Source organism: Vulpes lagopus, chromosome 13, assembly GCF_018345385.1.
Source record: "Vulpes lagopus strain Blue_001 chromosome 13, ASM1834538v1, whole genome shotgun sequence".
In the NCBI taxonomy this organism is placed as follows: domain Eukaryota; kingdom Metazoa; phylum Chordata; class Mammalia; order Carnivora; family Canidae; genus Vulpes; species Vulpes lagopus.
Window position 1 is genome coordinate 43,907,980 of NC_054836.1, and position 18,632 is coordinate 43,926,611.

Consider the following 18,632-nt stretch of genomic DNA (forward strand, 5'->3'; position numbering starts at 1 on the left):
TCAGAGACTAGTCCCACCTTCTTCTGGTGTCCATGCCAATGGCATTGTCAGCATCATTCTACACCGCCATGAGTCGACTCTGAGAAAGTAAGAATGCATTTGAGGTGTAGGGGTGGTTCTCACTTCTGGTTCTCCCTAGACTGCACCATGGCGCAGCACCCCTTGTCCTGGGTCCTGTGGGTTGACTCAAGTCCACTCATCAGGGGCTGCTTGTCTCCATCCTTTTTACCACATCTTATGCAGCCTGACCACCATACATTCCGTTTTTTTTTTTTTTAATTTTTTTTATTTATGATAGTCAGAGAGAGAGAGAGAGAGAGGCAGAGGGAGAAGCAGGCTCCATGCACCGGGAGCCCGACATTCCGTTTTTTAAACATGGGCCTGAAACATATGATAGGGGAAAGATTATACTTTTACAGACCCTTTCCCCACTTGTACCTCTTCACACTGCCTGTTTTATCCTCTCCACACCATTCATTTCCCATCCACCCAGGGTTGGAGCCTTGAAACCCCGCACATTTCTCTCTCCTGATTGGGAGAAGGGCTAAGGAATGTTAGTAAATAAGCGAGTTTTGTCCAAACTCTGTTATTACTATGTCAGTAAACAAATGAGTTCCATTCAAACAAAGCAACAACCACACAATCTGCCCCTTCATCTTTACCTTCACTCACTCGTGCTAATTTTCACTCTCATTTAGATGACACCCCCACTTGCACTCCTCAGTCTTTTTGAAAAATATATATACACATTTTCACAGATTTGTGTATTCTTTAATACAATGAGGAAGGAAGTACAAAAGAAAAAAATCCCCTTTATCATGTAAATTATCTAGGAGTGGGGCAGGATTGTATTCAAATCCCAAGGTGGGACCACCTTTCCTTTAAGCCCTCCACAGGCCACACACCCGGATAGGCTCTGGAGTACAGACTCTGCCCTCAGTGGAACCTCTGTGTAGTGGCAGGGATGGCACAGAAACCTGTAACACGCCGGGAGAGTGACAGCTATACTAGTAAACTTTTATGTCACCCTGGACATATTTGTGATATCTGAGGAGCTTGAGGCTAAGTCCTTAACCAGTCAGGGGGCTAAGAGAACCAAGGAACTCAGAGAAAGGAAGGCTGACCCACAGCCTAAAAAGAAGAGGAATTAGGCGAATATGCCTATTGGTAGCCCTCCCCATTCCACAAAGATAGTCTTCTATCTATTTTGTTGCCTCAAAATATGTAGCTGGCAATGATCCTAATATCTAGGTATATATGTTTGTATGTGTACATATCCTATGTCAGAAATGATTTCAAGAACCTTAAAATGTTAATCTGAATGTAAACCAATAGCCTACAAATGAATAAAAATTACAAATGGAGAAAAAGCAGACTTTTGGTCTCCTGCCCTGATTTGAAGATAGGTTGAGGTGGCACTAAGAAAAATTATTTGGTTTTAATTCAATTCTGCAAAGATTATTTAATTACCAAACTACTACTTAAAATGCTATAAAGAATATCAAGAAAATCTGTAATCCATTTGCCAGTCTGCTATTATCACCTACAGTCCAAACAAGAAATGTCACCATCTTCAGCCTGTTGGCACACCCCACAGACACTGCTGTCTCCTGTCAGGCTAGACTGACTTAGAGGAAAATAATGTCCATTGGATGCCATCTATATGTGAGAGTACAGGGAGAGATTAATATCATATTCAGCATAAAAGGACTGAGAAAAGAGTGCCAGTTCTTGCATGGTACACCTTCAAATATTCTTAAATGACAATTATTCAAGGAAAAGCTAGCTAGTAGTATATGTGGGGGGGTGGGAAGAAATTCAGACACCAAAATAAAACAAACTCATGTGCATTAGTACATAGTAGGTACTCAGCAAATATTTGTGAATGAGTAAATTAACGTTAATAATATTTGATAATATTAGTTTAGTCTGTGGATGGCATCCACAGGGAAACAGAATATTCTGTTGAACTACATAGTTAACTTTGTTTATGATGTTTTTTAAATATTTGCCTAGATTTTGTGTGAGTGAGAGTCTCTCTGTATAACTAAGACAGAGCCCCCAAAACAATATAAAAAGAAACTCACTACTTGAATTTTGTTTTTTCTAAAACATATACTTGAAATATTACATCCTCATCACAGACAGGGAGAAAAATATTTGTTTCATTCAATACCAGTGGATGAGTAAATGGAGCTATGGTAGGTTGCATCTCAAATAGGAGCTAATGCCAGATGTAATAGTCATTTTTTAATGGCAAATTTAAAATTCCAATTATAAGAAATGAAAAATATGTGTGAAGTTGGCAGATTTTCATGGCATTTAAAACAGGAGCCAATGTCCTTAAATATCCAGCAATCAGAATTTCAACTGTGATTGGCCACAATTTGCCTCCAGATCAATCTATGATGCTTTCCCTAATGTCCTACTAATGGCTGAATTTGGCAATATTTGGCTCACTTTTCAAAACTAGGATTCTAAGAAAATTGTGCATAGATTTTTTAATGCGCAAATCAACATATTTTGGTGTTTAATTTTTCTTAGCAAAATTAAGTCTGTTCCTTTCTTTTTTAATTCCCAAACATATTAAGAGAATTTAATACTAATGAAGCCTCTGCAATTGTAAAGTCAAGGTAGGAGGCTTCTTTATATCCGCCACAAAACATTTTAATCTTTCTCTCACTTCCATACAAGGATCTTGCTCTCTAGAACTCATATGTGAGACTGTTGCTCATATTATTAAACAATACCAACTGGCATCCTGATTAGGTGGAAAATGTTTCCAACATTAACAACTATTTCTTTATTTTTAATTTTTAAATTTTTAAAAATGTATTAATAAGTTTGACACTGGTGGAATAATCCAAGAATACACCAGGTTTTCATTTTAAATTATTGAGATGTGTTGTTTGAGGGTTGCTTCTCAATAGATGAATGTAGACTTTACATCACACTAAATGGACTTCTCTCCATGATAATGATCAGAGCAAAAAAATTTTCTTATTGTACTTAAAAATTTATATTATGAACATGGTTTGAGTTACAAAACCAATAAAACTAATGTTAAGAAGTAAGTCTAATTAATTACAAGTATGAAACAATTTCTTTGAAGAAAAGAGATGAAGGATTAAAAAGGAGGAATAAATATTTCTTACATTGCTGAGCTATACTCTCGCAGTTCTTTATTCCTGAGTTAAAGGTCATTTTTGGCCACGTACGACATGTTTAAATATCCTTTGATTCAGCTTTCAGTATATAGACATTAGTCCAAATAAATAATATGACATGTAAGAAAAAGATTTATGTACCAGGATACTCATCTTACCATTACTTTTATTTGCAAAAGCTAGAAAACATTCCAACATCAGTAAATTAATGTACTTTCCAAATATAGTCTATTGTAAAGTCATTAAAAATTATGTTTTCAAAGAAATCCTATAAGTGGGGAAAAAAAAAGTTCCCCTTCTAAGCTTTGATTGAAAAATTTTGATTGCATAACTATATCCAGAAAAAAAAATTAAAAAGGAGACCTGCAAAAATGCACTCTGAGGTATTAAGAGTAATGTTTTCTTGCCTTCTTTAACTCTATTTATCAAGTTTCTATAGTAATCTATATTATTACTCATAAAGAAATTTTTTACCCCTAATTTTATTCTCAAGAGTAGTATATTAATTTCTGAAAGAATTTTAAAAATAAAATTCTGCTCTATCAATTTGGAAAACAAATTTTCTTTGAGCTAAGCTCTGTATAGCAACTGAGTTGTGAATTTTCTGAATTGCTCTCCATAAATTTACCAAGTCATAAATAAATCTCTTAGAGAGATAAAATTAAATGTGGGAAATAACTTGCTTTCTCCAAATATATTTAAAGCTCTTTAGGAGAAAAAAAAATCTATAATAATAATATTATTATTTAAGTTTTACTCAAATGTTACATCTTCCAGACGGGGTCTCTCTTCCTCCCACCCAGAAGTGGTTCCCGCATTTCTCTCTCCTGATCTTCTTTAGTTCTCTGAATCTTTATCCTGAGTGCCTTGTATGTGCCACCTGCCTGCAGCAGACTGTAAGCTATTTGAGTTCAGAAATCATGGTTAATCCTCTTAGCAGTAGCCAGTAGGCACTCATTATATGTTGATTAAATAAATGAAGTGAATTTATTATGAAAACATCCCTAATGAGATTGATGTATTTTGGTGTCTCAGGTCCAGAGCTTTGATGAAGAGACTGGTAATCCTCTTGACATGATGTCGGGAATTGCAGGTAAGATTTATCAAGATGTGCAATGTCATCAATGGCCTTTCAGGGAGAAAATGTAAATAACTAGTACTCAACTTTCTTAATATGTAGGACTTAAACTATCTTCAGGAGATGGCATAGCTGGGGCACCTGGGTGGCTCCGTGGTTGAGAGTCTGCCTTTGGCTCAGGTCATGATTCTGGGGGTCCTTGGATTGAGTCCTGCATCAGGTTCCCCACAGGCTTCTCCCTTTCCCTATGTCTCTGCCTCTCCCTCCGTGTCTCAAATGAATAAATAAATAAAATCTTAAAAAAAAAAGATGGCATAGCTCCCACTGTTGCTATTTACTACCACTACTATTTCTACCTACTACTATTAAAAACCTACTAGCAATGCCAATGTACATGTAAATTTCAAACAACTTACTACAGATCTGTCCGATATCCCTGGGGCTAATGCACTCTGTGATTTGTCTAAGATTAACTCTGTGTGATTTGATCAAGAGAGTGGAATGGATTCCACATAGGACTGGGACTGAGGGAATACTTTCTTACTCCTACTGACAACTGCTTGATGTTACAAAAGTCATATCATTTTACTGGTCCTTTGATAAGTGGGGTTAATTTTTTAAGTTTCTCTGCTAGCACTTATATTCTAAATTAAGTGACGGTAGGACCTTCTTATTAAACTCTTCGTGGAAACAAGTTGCCTAGATGTAACCTTCCAAATAATCTTTCAGAATCATGTTATATAATCCTAGACAGCAAAGAAGGAGAGCTTTCTCTACTCTTCATTCTTATGCTCCATTCAGCCATCATTGTGATTCAGCATTTCCATGATCCTATAACAGAGCTAAAAGTAGACAGGGATTAGTGAAGCAAAATAAAGCAGATGAAGCTAGTGCATTTCCTGGAAGAAAATATGCAAATTTTTAATTTAATTTAGTGTGGTGTCAAACACATCTTTTTCATTACAAAGTGTATGTATGGGCCTCATTTTGCTAAATGCTGTTTAGAAATTATGCATTAGTAATTATAGGGTCCTGCTGATTACATAAATTGTTATCCTGCTCTTCGAAGTAATTACCACATAACCTGCATTGAGGTTTATAAGACAAAAATAAGCATCTGTTTTCCATCTAATTGAATGCTTCTCAATGAAGCTAGAGGTCCCTGTGCCAATAGGAACTGCCTTCCTTGACATTCAATTAAGAGGTCTGCTGATATCATGTAAGTCACCCCAATCATTCCAAAAATTGATTTGGTAAGTTAGGCAAAAGCACTAACCTATATTTAATTTCAAATTCAGAGAGCAAAGTAAGATGGGTGAAGGTTAGCCTAATGGAGAAAATCTGAACTAAAGTAAAGCAAATATAATTTATTATTTTCAAAAACAGTGTCACTAATCCAAGAAAAAATAAGACTAGGAAAAAAGTAAGTAAAACAAGTTCTATTTCTATTAATAGAGAAAAGGGAAAAGTATTACTTTTATTTATATATGAATGAATGAATGAATTCATTATATATAGGAATAAATTATATATATGAATGAATTTATATATGTGTATGAATATAAATGAATGAATTTTTTAAAAGATTTTTATTTATTTATTCATAAGAGGCAGAGACACAGGCAGAGGGAGAAGCAGGCTCCATGCAGGGAGCCCGATGGGGGACCCTGGGCTGAAGGCAGACACTCAACTGCTGAGCCACCCAGGCGTCCTTAAATGAATGAATTTTGACTCAAAGTTAAAAAGATTATTTCATTCAAAAATGAAGGTACATGGACTATTTTGACCATTAAAATATGGCAGAAGTGATCCTGTGCTACATCCAGAGCATGGCCCCTAACCCACCTGGCTGCTTCCTGGCTGTTGAAATACTTGCTCCCAGAACATTCTCTCTGGGAACCCAGCTCTCATGTTGTGAAAATCCCAAACCACATGGGAATGTCCACTCTGATAAACAGCCTTGAATGAGCCTCTGTGTGAATAAGGAAGGCATCCTAGATGTCTAATCCAGTCAGACTTTCAGATGACTTCAACCCAGATGTCATCTGACTGCCACCACATGAGAGAATCCAGTCAGCAACTACAGAGCTGAGCTGAGTCAACCCACAGAACCATGATAGATAATAATCAACTGTGGTTCTAGGTCACAAATATTTAGTAACTTCATGTGGGAGTAAAAATGTGAAACAAACTTATCCATTGTTGGTTGTCAGTTAAAAATCGTCATAATTATTTGAAGTATAATCTGTCAATGTCACATACTTTTAAATGTATGCAACTATTCCAGTTTGCAATTTGACCCATCAGTAGACTCCAGTGTACACACAAGGATTTTGACTGCAAAAACATATTTATAGTAAATATGCTAGAGGCAGCCTAAATGCCCAAAAGTATAAACTAGCTTTAAATAATTATGGTACATTGTTACATTAAAGTCTATTCAGACATTATTTTGAGAAATGAGGCAGATACTTACGCATTGATATGGAAAGGTCTCTGAGACATACAGTTGTTAAATGAGAAAAAGTATGTGCAAAAGATTTTGTGTAGACACCTCTTTTTATTAAAAAAAATTATCTATTTCTACTGAAGGGAGAGAGTATGCACAGGATGCATCTGGAAGAGCATATAAGGAACTGCTAATGGAAGTACCTTGACAGAAGGGAAACTAACATGTTTTAAATTAATTGGCATCTTTTAATTTTCTTTTGTTACCATGTGCATATGTTATTTTCATAACACTACTTAGCAAAAAATTCTGGGGATACTATAGGAAATTGACACCATAAAAATGGGAGATATCGTTGTTATTAATTCTCTGCTCCCCATGACAACCAGTCCAAAATTTTTGGACACCTTTTCTTTTTTAATTTTTAAATAAAAATTACATGTATTTGAGGTGTGAAACATGATGATTTGATGTACATATACATATTGAAAGGATTACTATGATCAAGCTATTTAGCATATCAGTTCTTCACATAGTTTCCATTTTATGTGTGTGGTAAGTGCACCTGAAATCTATACTCTTTTTTTTTTTTTTTAATTTTTTTTTTTTTAATTTATTTATGATAGTCACAGAGAGAGAGAGAGAGGCAGAGACACAGGCGGAGGGAGAAGCAGGCTCCATGCACCGGGAGCCTGATGTGGGATTCGATCCTGGGTCTCCAGGATCGCGCCCTGGGCCAAAGGCAGGCGCCAAACCGCTGCGCCACTCAGGGATCCCTGAAATCTATACTCTTTTAGCAAATTCTCAATATTCAACACAGTATTATTGACTATACTCACCAGATATCTTAGATCTCTAGACTTATCCATCCTACATAATTGTAACTTCATATCTTTTGAACAACATCTCTTCCAAAATTGGGAGATTTTATTATTCCTCTCAGCTTTTTACAGATCAAGTTTACATAATAAAAGGTGATAGATGATATATTAATATTGTAATTGATAATAACAATATTCTTTCTCAGTGTTCTTCGTATACTTTATCAGAAGGGTTAACAGTTTGTAAATGCAAAGATTATCTCACTGATTCCTTACATATGCACACATTATGTATAGGGCACCCTACTATGGATAAATGCAGTAATATTTGAATTTAATAATAAAAATACAAGTAACACTTCCTCCTCCCAACAAACAAAACAAAATACTAAATCCAGGTCTTCAGGATTGATTTTTCCATCCTAAAAAAAATACAGAAGATGCTCATTTAAAACTGTAGGTTCAGATCATTTCAATAATAATGATGAATATTTCATATAAAATTAAAGAATTGGAAGAGAAGCAGTAATCTGAGGCAAATTCATAGCATTAATTGCTTTCATTATCAAACAAGTAAAAACTGAAATAAATTATTTGACTCAAGAAGTCATCATAAAAACAGTAAAATAAGCATAATTAGAAGTTAGAGGTTAATAAGCTAGAGATTAATCATTTAGAAAGCAGAAAAAAATAATTTGATAAGTAAAATCAAAACACTAGTTTTTCGTGTGGGGAATAAAAACAAAGCTGTCAAACAATAAAAGAGAAATGCATACTAACGAAATTAGATAATCAAAATAAAATTAGAGAAAAGACAGAACCACTGATATATAAAAGAAGTTATACCATATCCAAAACCTATGTTTTAAATTATAAAGGAATACCAATACCAATACAAGTGGGATAATTAAAACCAGGGATAATTAGTATGAGTGATATTTTAGAAAATGTATGTATTCATAGTAACAAATTTTATATTGGTATTATGTTGACAATACTCATAATATACATATCTATTTTAAACCAAAACATTAACAAAATATCATAATAGAACTGCTAAGTAAACTAGTACCAGAGAGGGGAAAACAAACAAAAATTAAGTTTACTAAAAACTATCTCTAGAACAGCAATGAACAGTGACAAAATAAAACCAAAATTGTTGCATGAGTAGGCTCTCTAATTTTTTCAAGAGATAATGGCTCTTCTGTAAAAATCTTCCAGATAATGTAAACATTTGTAAATCTTTCCAGTTCCTTTTAGATTAAAAAACAAAACCTGAACTAAATTTTACTTATGAATACAGATGTAAACATTTTTCAGTAATGATGATTTAAGTTCAGTAAAACATTAGAAGTATACTAATCCTTGAAAACTAGCTTTCATTCCAAGATTTCAGTGTTTCAACAATTGAAAAACCAAAATAATTTATCAACTACTATGATAAATTATTAAAGGAAATAAATGATATGATAAATTTGATAGCTTATGAAAACTATTTGTATTTTTATAAAATATTTCACTGTTTACCAACAGAACTTCAGATGAATGAAATTTCAGATAGCCAGTTAAATGCAGAAAAACCACACCCAAATTATAAGAGGTCTAAAAGTATGAACGTAGGTGAATTTTACCTAATTTTGGAATAGACAACTATTTTTAAAGCTCAATTTAAAATACAATAGCTATTTAAATTAAGCAATTTTCACCGCCTACCATTTAATACCTATATATGAAAAACAATCATAAAAAATTAAAATGTAAATGACAAGCTGAGAGTGTATTTTCATCATAAACAGCATCATAAACAAAAAAGGATTAACAAAAATTCTTTGCAAGTAGAAATAGAAGGAAATTTTCTTAGTCTAAGAGGCATCTATCAAATCTTGATAGCAAATATCAATCCTAACAATGAAACCTTCAAGGAAATCCTGTTCAACCATGAATAAAACCTACCAGCACTGGGCAGCCCGGGTAGCTCAGCGGTTTAGCGCCGCCTTCAGCCCAGGGCATGATCCTTGAGTCCTGGGATCGAGTCCCACATCAGGGTCCCTGCATGGAGCCTGCTTCTCCCTCTGCTTCTCCCTCTGCCTGTGTCTCTGCCTCTCTCTCTTCTCTGTGTATGCTCAGGAATAAATAAATAAAATCTTTAAAAAAAAAAACCTGCCAGCACTACTTTTATTCAGCATTAAACTAAAGGTCAAAGCAGAATGACAAAACCACGAAGTAAGATGTATATACACTTACAAACTGTCCACATTTGCAAACAAAATAACTGTCTGCATAGAAATCCCAAGAGAATTAATAGGCATATAAATAGAATAACAAGGTTTAGCAAGTTTGTTGAATGCAAGAGCAAAATGTAAAAATCAGTATTATTTCCAAGCACCACCAATAACCAGTTAGGAAGACATAAAGGAAAAAAAAGATTTCTTTCACAGTTCCAACAACAATAAACCTGCAAGAGTACCTTTGAATATATATAAATGAAGATTCAGGGTATTTATTGGGAAAATTATAAAATATTACTATGTTTCATAACAAAGACCTAAATAAAAGCAGAGCTATGTCATGTTCATGAACAGGAACACTCAACATTACAAAGAAACCAAATCTCCACCAGTAATAAAATTTGCAAAACCGTTTCAATAAATATCATAATAGAGTAGGTTTTTGTTTTAATTTTTGTGTGGAACCTACAAGGTTGTCCTGAAATTCCAATGTACTAGTAAAGGGCAAAGAAAAGCTAAGATAATAATGAAGATCATGGAGGTGGAATTTGTGCTACTAGAAATGAACACTTATATCATAATTGGGAGTAAGGTGTTACTCCACTGTTACAAAAAAATTTTTTTAAGATGATGAACCAGTGAAATAGAGTTCAGAAGTAGACCCCCCGCATGTATGGAAATGAAAAGTCAGAAATAGCATTTCAAAACCAGTGGAGAAAGGATGAATGTGATTGATACAATTAATTGGTTATCCATATAAAAAAGATAAAAAACTAAACCCTTGGCTTGTCCCATTACTAAAAATAAATCCAAGTATAGCAAAGGTCTAAATGTGAAAAGCAAAGCATTGGTACTTAGAGAAGAAAATAAACAGGGTGTATTTATGACCTGAGAGCAAAATACAATTTCTTGAACAGGAAACCCCAAAAGCACACACTGTAAAAAGAAATATTGATAATACAACTTTATTATAATTGTTAATATTGGTTCAAAAAAACAGCATACACAAAGTTCAAAGACCAGTCACAGGTCAATTATACTTCAAAAACAAACAATATCACAAAGTAGAAGTTATCTACAATTAATATACAGCAAAATATTTTAAAAAATTAACCGATACAGAAGAAAACACACTCTATGCTATTATAATCAGGAACAAATAAATTTAAATGATTAGATACTATTTTAGGCTGACAGAATTTAAAAAATTTGATTCTACCAAGTATTGATGAAAGGAGAAAATAATCTTACACAACTGGGGAGACTATAAATTGGTACAGCCTATTGCAAAGCAGTTTGGCAAAATCGCGTCGAGTTAAAGTTGCACAGACCCTTTGACTCAGCCATTTCATTTGTAGTATATGAATGAACTACAAATGTAGTATATACGCGATGAATGAACATATAAAAACTTTTTTGCAACACTGAAATAGTGAAAAAACAACCTAAAGGCAATCGAATCAATAAGAATAAGGTTAATGATACCATAGCATAGACATGAGTAGAATAATATGCTGCAATGATAATAAACAAGCAAGTTACTTTGTCCACATGAAAAAATATCATGAATATAGGATGGGGGTAAATGAATCACAGTTAGGTGCATACAATATATAAAATATATTTACCTTAGCAATACTTGGTGTCTAATGTATATACAAAGTAAAAGCACAAAAATGTACATTGGTAATATAAACACCAAATTCAGGATCCTAGTTAACTCTGAGAAGGAAGGTAAGGAGGGAGGCAATGGGATCAGAAAGGGATAAACCCATGTAAATAAGACTACTGTATCTGCAATGTTTCCTTTAAAAAAAAATCTAAAATAACTATGGAAAAATGTTAAGTTTTAGTAGAACTGAAGGGTTAACAAGTAGAACAAGGGATAAATATAGGTTGTGTTATTTTCTATACTGTATACATGTTTGAAATTTTCCAATGCAAGAGAATTGAACAAAATATAAAGATGCCAGTAGGAATTATATTAAATAAGCTAGTGCAAATGAAGCAGTTTTCAACTTCAGTAATAGTCTAAGAAGTATACACGATACACTAAAATAGGCAAATGAGTTATTAAATTGATGGAGGTTTAAGAAATCATATAATCTAATGTTGGCAAGAATACACACTGCTTTCTAGAAGGCAACATATAGTAATATATATCAGAAACTTTGCAACTGTGTTTATCTTCCTACGGGGTATCCCACTATTTGTTATCCCACGGCAATTATAATAGAGATGTAAAAAATTAGAACTAGCTTAAATATCCAATATAAAGTATTGTTTAAATAAATCATGATACATTATATGGAGTACTATGCAGTCATCAAAAATAAAAACTGGGAAAAAAAAGAAAACTGGTATTTCATGCCACAGTGGTTAAAAACTTACAATTAAGAGATAAAAACAAGTCATAAGATAAAATGTGTTTCTACAGAAAAACATCTCAATTTGTTTATATGAAATCACATATATGATCTATATGATACACATAAAAACTGTATATGAGTTGAACTACAGTTAATAGTTGTGTGACCATCTCATGGTGATGAGTTTCAGGTAATATTTTTTCTTCCAAGTTTCTAACCCTCAACCCTCCCACAATAAATAAATAAATAAGTAAATAAATAAATAAATAAATAAATAAAAATAAAGAAAGCACAAGTGTACACAGCATGGACAATCATGGTTTTTCCTTCTTTTGCTTCTCTGTATTCGCTTATTTGTCCACAACAAAATAATCATTCAACTAAGATAATGCTCAATGGTCATTTTTACAAATGAAATATTTTGGGGGGATTTAATGACAGCTAAATTATTAAGGTTTTGCTAATAAGATTTTTACTCCAAAGCAGATTTGGAAAAGGTAGTTTTGAAGAGGTGCCTCATCTCCTGGTTGGCCTTTCAGTCTTCTTCCTCACCAATTACCATTAAACTAGATTCTGTTTAATTTTGTTAAATTTAATTTTAAATTTTAAAAAAAAATTAATTCTGTTAAAACTAGATCTGTTAAATCTTTTAATTTCTCATTCTCAATCTTTCTCTTTCTCTCTTTCTCTCTCTCTCTCACACACATTTCTCTGTTATTTCAAAGGGGCTGGTAATACTAATTTAGAAGAACATAGCCCATTCTCATTGCTTAGCCGACAAACTCCACAGTCTTACTACTCTATCTCCTTTCTCTTCTCTATCTGTAAGCGCTTCCTTTATGCTACCGCTAGCCTCGGTAAATAACACCTCTGCAGGACTCATCTGGAAAAACAGTAATCATTTGTTTATGCCTCTCTCCTTTACACTAAATTATGTTCTGCTTGAGAATAGGAATCTTGTCTTATTTACCTGCCATCCCCAGGCCTAGCACAGTGCCTGACCCATCAGGGAACCCCATACATGACACCATCTAAGCTTCTCTTACCTTAGCCAGAAGAGTTTCCCTTCTAATTCACCAGTGGTGATTTAATGTTGCAACAGTGCACTGTGGGCAGAGTATAATGATTATCTTAAAATACAGCACATGGTATTTTTAATGATCTTACTGGCATGGATTTCAGTATTTGTAAATCCGGACTGTCTCCAATATGTATATTCCTTTCAAATCTATGAATCGGTGCTTTCTTTTTGCATGTTGCATTTAGTCCTATGCGGTGTAGACTTAATTTATTTTGGTTTTGCACACATTCCAGCAACAACTCTCAGAAAGTTGTTTTACCTGAATATACACAGAATCTGTTGCCTAATTCAAAATTCCAATCAGTTACAATTATTATTAGGAAGCAGTTCATTGTTAATTAACAATTTATATTTGATACATTTGCAGTTTCAATTACATTATTTAATCACCATACTACTCTTTCCTCTTTAGAGATAAGACATCAACAAATTAAGCAAGTTGCCTGAGTTTACACAGCTGGCAAAGAGAGGATCAAATTTCAAGTCAGGATCTTTTGGGTTCAAATCTAGTCCTCCTTCCATACTGAATTCACTCATTCAATGAATATTTATGAGCGCTTATACATATAAGGACCTGGTCTAGGTGCCGGGGATACAAATGAAAGCAAAACAGAACTTAGTCCGGGGGAGCCTGTGAGTATCTGGAGGAACCACTTACTTATTGAATTACAATTGCCCTAAGTGTCATGAAGGAAAAGCAAAAGATGAATCAAAAGCTACTAACATCCGAGAAAGAGCCAAATACAGATTTGAGTGCCTTGCTAAAGCATCCCTTTAAATTCTTTGCAACATTTATTAGGCACTTACTCCATGCCAGGTGTGGTTCCAGGCACTTTACGTGTATTAATTCACTGAATCCCCCTTTGGAGGTGGATCCTATGGTCACTATTCCCATTGCACAGATGAGGACAGCGAGGTGGAAGGACCACGTAACTGCCCACAGCCCCACACCTCAGAGCCCCTGACTGCCTTTTGTTTCTGGCTGGCTTCTGAATTGACTTTGAGAGAATGCACCTGGTCATAAGCTCTTAGCACTTGCCTTAACTTCTAGTGCAGAAAAGCTATTGCAGCAACAAAATTGCTTAAAGATAAACTTAGATCAGGAGACTCAGAAGATCCTGATTTCTGTAGTCATTCACACATGAATCTGCTTTGCCATCTACAGTTTCATACTTGGATTATCACCACCGGCCTCCCCGACGATGTGGGTTGCTAACTTGGAGGTAAAACATGAACTCCGTTGGCACTGAAAAGAGAGGCTGGAGTGCCCACCTCTTTTGTTGTTTGTTTGGTGTGGGTGGTGTTACTTGTTTGCAGAGAATTAGCACACAGGGAAGAAGGATAGGCAACATGAAGGGAACTGACTGATCACCCGTGACCGTGACCGCCTGTTCGCACAACCGACTAGGACAAGGCCACTGGGAGAGCCCAAGCCTCTGCAGCCCCGTCCCTTGGCTCTGTCGCCTGGCCTCAATTTGAGTCCAATTGCTTAATTTTCTACCCACCCCACGAAAGGCAATTCCCGTGCTGCTCTGTGTCTTCTTTACATTTCTCCATAATGCCGTCTCTGGCTGTTTAACTGCAGCAGGCTTTATGATAAGGGTTGTTGTTTGTTTTTTCTTCCTTGGCAGTAGGCAGAGACTTAATTTTAAAAGACACACTCAAACTCAAACAGCCCTGAACGACTTACACGGAAAGCAGGGTGTTTTCTAGGCTTGTTTTTGAAATATTACAATTTTTTTATTAGGCAATTTTATCATTGTTATAAATAAGTAATTGTACTGGGGAGAAGGGATAATCCTTATTTAATTAAATTCATCTATACTCCCAGGTTGGCAGCAACAAGACATATGTGAGACTAATACCCACAGCCTGCCTCTTTGCATGTGCAATTAAAAATTCACTCTACAGTAGCACTGGCAGTTTAGTGTTGCTTTTGGCATTTACAAATTCTTTTATTTTGTGACTTTTTTTTTTTACCATACACATATGCTGGAGCAGATGTTGCTTATTTGTTGTTTATTCAAATCTGTAGGCTCTGGCAGCTAACTCCATTGTTCTGTAATGAAGCTTTATTCACTGTCCTGTATTAGGACCCAGCGCCTGCACGAGAGGCTGCGTTAGTTCCCAGTAGGACGCCACAGTTATTGCCCTTGTAGTTGGCTGTTTATAGTTGGAAGCTTGCACTGGGGGAACAAACCACCACAACAAAGAGCTGGGTGGTTCCAGTTGGGGTGAGTGGGAGGGAACAGGCAGGAAGGTCACCCTGCAATGCTCTGCTCTGTAGCTCTGCCCGGTGGCCTCAGCCTGGCACCCACACTTTGCTGCCTTGGGGATTTGCTGTCTGAAGCTCATTCTCTTCTTGGACTTTCTTTCTCTCTCCCTCTAGTTATTTAATTCGTCCACAAGCGGGGTGCCTACTGCACCTCCCCACCCCCTTTTTTCCAGTGCCTCCCACCCCACCCCCATGTGGATTCCTTAACAGCCACATTTAGCCAGAGGACCTCTGTCCGGAGCAAAAATCTTTCATATATCACAGCCTCATCACCTCTTTCCTCATCCCCATACTGTTTCTGGCTGTCCACGTCTTGGGGGTAGCCATACTTCATAAAGTCTAGAATGTCAGGTCCACGTTGACCAAAATAAAGACCTACTGATCCCTAGAGCTCCAATGCCAATTTTGCCTTCTGGAAAACCCCTGTCTTGGCCAGGAGGCAATCAATCAGAGATGTAACCACCTCCATCTGGCACATTATGACATGGAACCTCACTATTAACACATTTGTGATTCATCTTGTCCCAACGAGTGGTGCCAGGGATCAAACCACATCCTCCCTCCCCGTGGCAGCTGGGAGCACTCTAGCTTCCCAGCATGCAGAGTTAACACATCGGCTCCTGTGACATCGCAAGTAACAATTCTTTTAATTATCACACCTTCCCTCCCTCTCCCCACCCACTCCACAGACATTTTGGCACCATGGGGATATTTTGCAGCCGGCAATCAGTACTTTTCTTAATTGACTGAGTATGTTCCAATAGAGCAAAGCCTGGTATTATCCACTATGGAACGAAAGGGGCAGTTGCTTGATGCTAAGTTCTGTAGATTCAACACTCTCCATGTGCTTGGTAGCTTTTACCTCCATAAGGGTGCCACGTGTTTATTCATTTTTTTTTTTATTATTTCTCTCAGTTGTCTATATATGAATGTGAATCTCTTTAGGATAGAATTCAAGGGCTGTTCCATTCTGGCCTCAGTCCACCCTGGCAGTCTTGCTTCCTCTCCCATAGACTGCACTGCATATATTGAGTTGCCCAGCATCCTCCACCATTCCCCACTTTTCCATCTCTGCAATGCATGGCTTCCTTTTCATGGAATCCACTCTCAGTCTACTTTGCCATGTGCCAAATGTCACCCATCCTCGCTGTCGCAGTTCGATTATTACTCTTCTGTCACTTTCTCCAAGAACCCTGCTTCCTGGGGATACACCTTCTTCAGTGCTCCGCTCAATTTTGACATATGCCTTTACTCTAGGCCTTAACACAGTCTGCCTCGAATTATAATTAGCTGGTGTAAGACATATGTCCCTAACTAGATTGCTACTTGTTTTAAGGATTCTCTCCATGCGTCTTCACAGCTAAGGGTTGGCATCACATCTACAGAGAGGTTAGCATGGGGAATGGGTTTAAGAAACGAGAATAAATCTTCATTGAGCATTCTGTGTAACAGGCACTATACAAAGCACTTTAAATTCTTAATTTATCCTCAAAACAACCATGGGATTTAGTGGATTTCACTCCCATTTTATAGATGAGAAAACCAAGCCTCAGAGAGGATAAGTAATTTAGATTAAGCTAGCTCAGCTACTGAGTGACTGAGCTGGGATTCACAGCTCTGTCTGACCCCAAGCTTTTATTCTTCTAAAACATTCCTCTGTTTCCTTGGCCAAAATTCTAATACTGTTATGTTAGACTAGCCAAGACCACCATAATATCAAAATATAGGTAGAACTGGAGTGATAGTTCAACAGAGAAAGCACTGCTGTACTTCTAAGGAAATATTAAAATCAAGTGTATTAATATAGTTGAAATCATCTACACCAACAAAGGGGAAAAAACTGAAGTTTATGACCTAACCAGGGGTTGAGTTTATTTAAATTCAGACCTAATATATAATAATAATAATTACATTAATATTATATATAATATTATTCAACCTCCCACAGAACTATGCTAGATATGATATAAACAGGAGCATTCCTTGCCATGTCCCTTATAAATATATATATATTTTTAACAAGAGGTGTGTTTCAAAGCTTTTTTGGAAGATAGTTTATATCAGACATGAAACCAAGAATGCTTTATTTTATTTTAGCCTGAGAGATTGTCTTGGAAGGGGATTTAAAAAATCAGTCTCTCACTGATCTTTCCTATCCTGGATTAGTGATTATGTGAGGAAAGGAGGGCGTGGCCAAGGTAGTGGATGGAGGCCACCAAAGATGAAGGAAGGGCAGTAAGTTGATGTGTTGCAGATACTCCTTATCTTGTGCTTTATCTCCAATTTTTGCCCCAGCTCAGCCTCCTACCTCCTCTCCACTCCTTTCTATGCCCCTTTGATCACCTGCCAAGTGCTAGTATAAAACCTTTCAAGGTGAAACAAGGCCATTAATTAACAAGGCCATTAATCAAGAAACTAGGCCATTAATTAGAAAGGGTTTTTTGTTTGTTTGTTTTGTTTTTTTGCCAAAAGTCCCAGGTTATATGAAGAGCAGTGGCCTGAGAAAGCACAAGAGGGAAATCATGACTTCCCATCTCCTTTTCTAGGATCTGTCACAGAAAGTTCCCAATTCTTGTCTGGTATAGCAGACATCATCCTATTAGCATGGGGCTCTGGAAAAGATTGAGCAAACAGGATATCCCAATGGAAAGAAAACTGGTGCTAGAAGAGGCTTTGAGTGTTAGGATTTTTCCTTCCATAACTGATCTTATTCTGATTGTTCTCCTTACCTTGGAAAGAGAGTTGGCATCTCCCCCTCCCAGCCTTCCCTGGGCAAGTTGAAGCCAGAGGTAAGGCTCATTCTTCTTTCTGGGTAGAGAGGTTAGAGAGAGGCACAGAGCCAGAGCAGCTGAGATTTTGATTGGTGTCTTCTGCTGCCAACTCTAGTCAGCTTCTGGTGCCCACACAGACGTCAACGATCATATCTGACATGGTCTATTTCCTGCAGCATGTGCAATTTGCCCACCTGCACGGCAATCCCACAGGTTTAACCTTGATCAGGGTCTGATGCATTAACCAATAGGCTTTAAAATTTATTTTATAAACTATAACATAGTATGAACTTGTAGATATTCTATTTTCATTAAATGACTTTCTTTTAAAAATGTGTGGAGTTGGTTTATAGGGACTTTCGAAGTTTGGTTTTTATCATTTTTGTTTTTATT

At 36.1% G+C, this 18,632-nt stretch overlaps 1 protein-coding gene across 1 annotated transcript in view; it reads left to right on the forward strand.

The window, feature by feature from the left end:
• The window catches only part of ITPRID1 (ITPR interacting domain containing 1), a 103,671-nt gene that overhangs the window by 50,243 nt on the left and 34,796 nt on the right, over positions 1-18,632 (forward strand). The window contains 1 exon segment of the mRNA XM_041728216.1: positions 4,203-4,260. Coding sequence (XP_041584150.1) covers positions 4,203-4,260 — 58 coding nt within the window.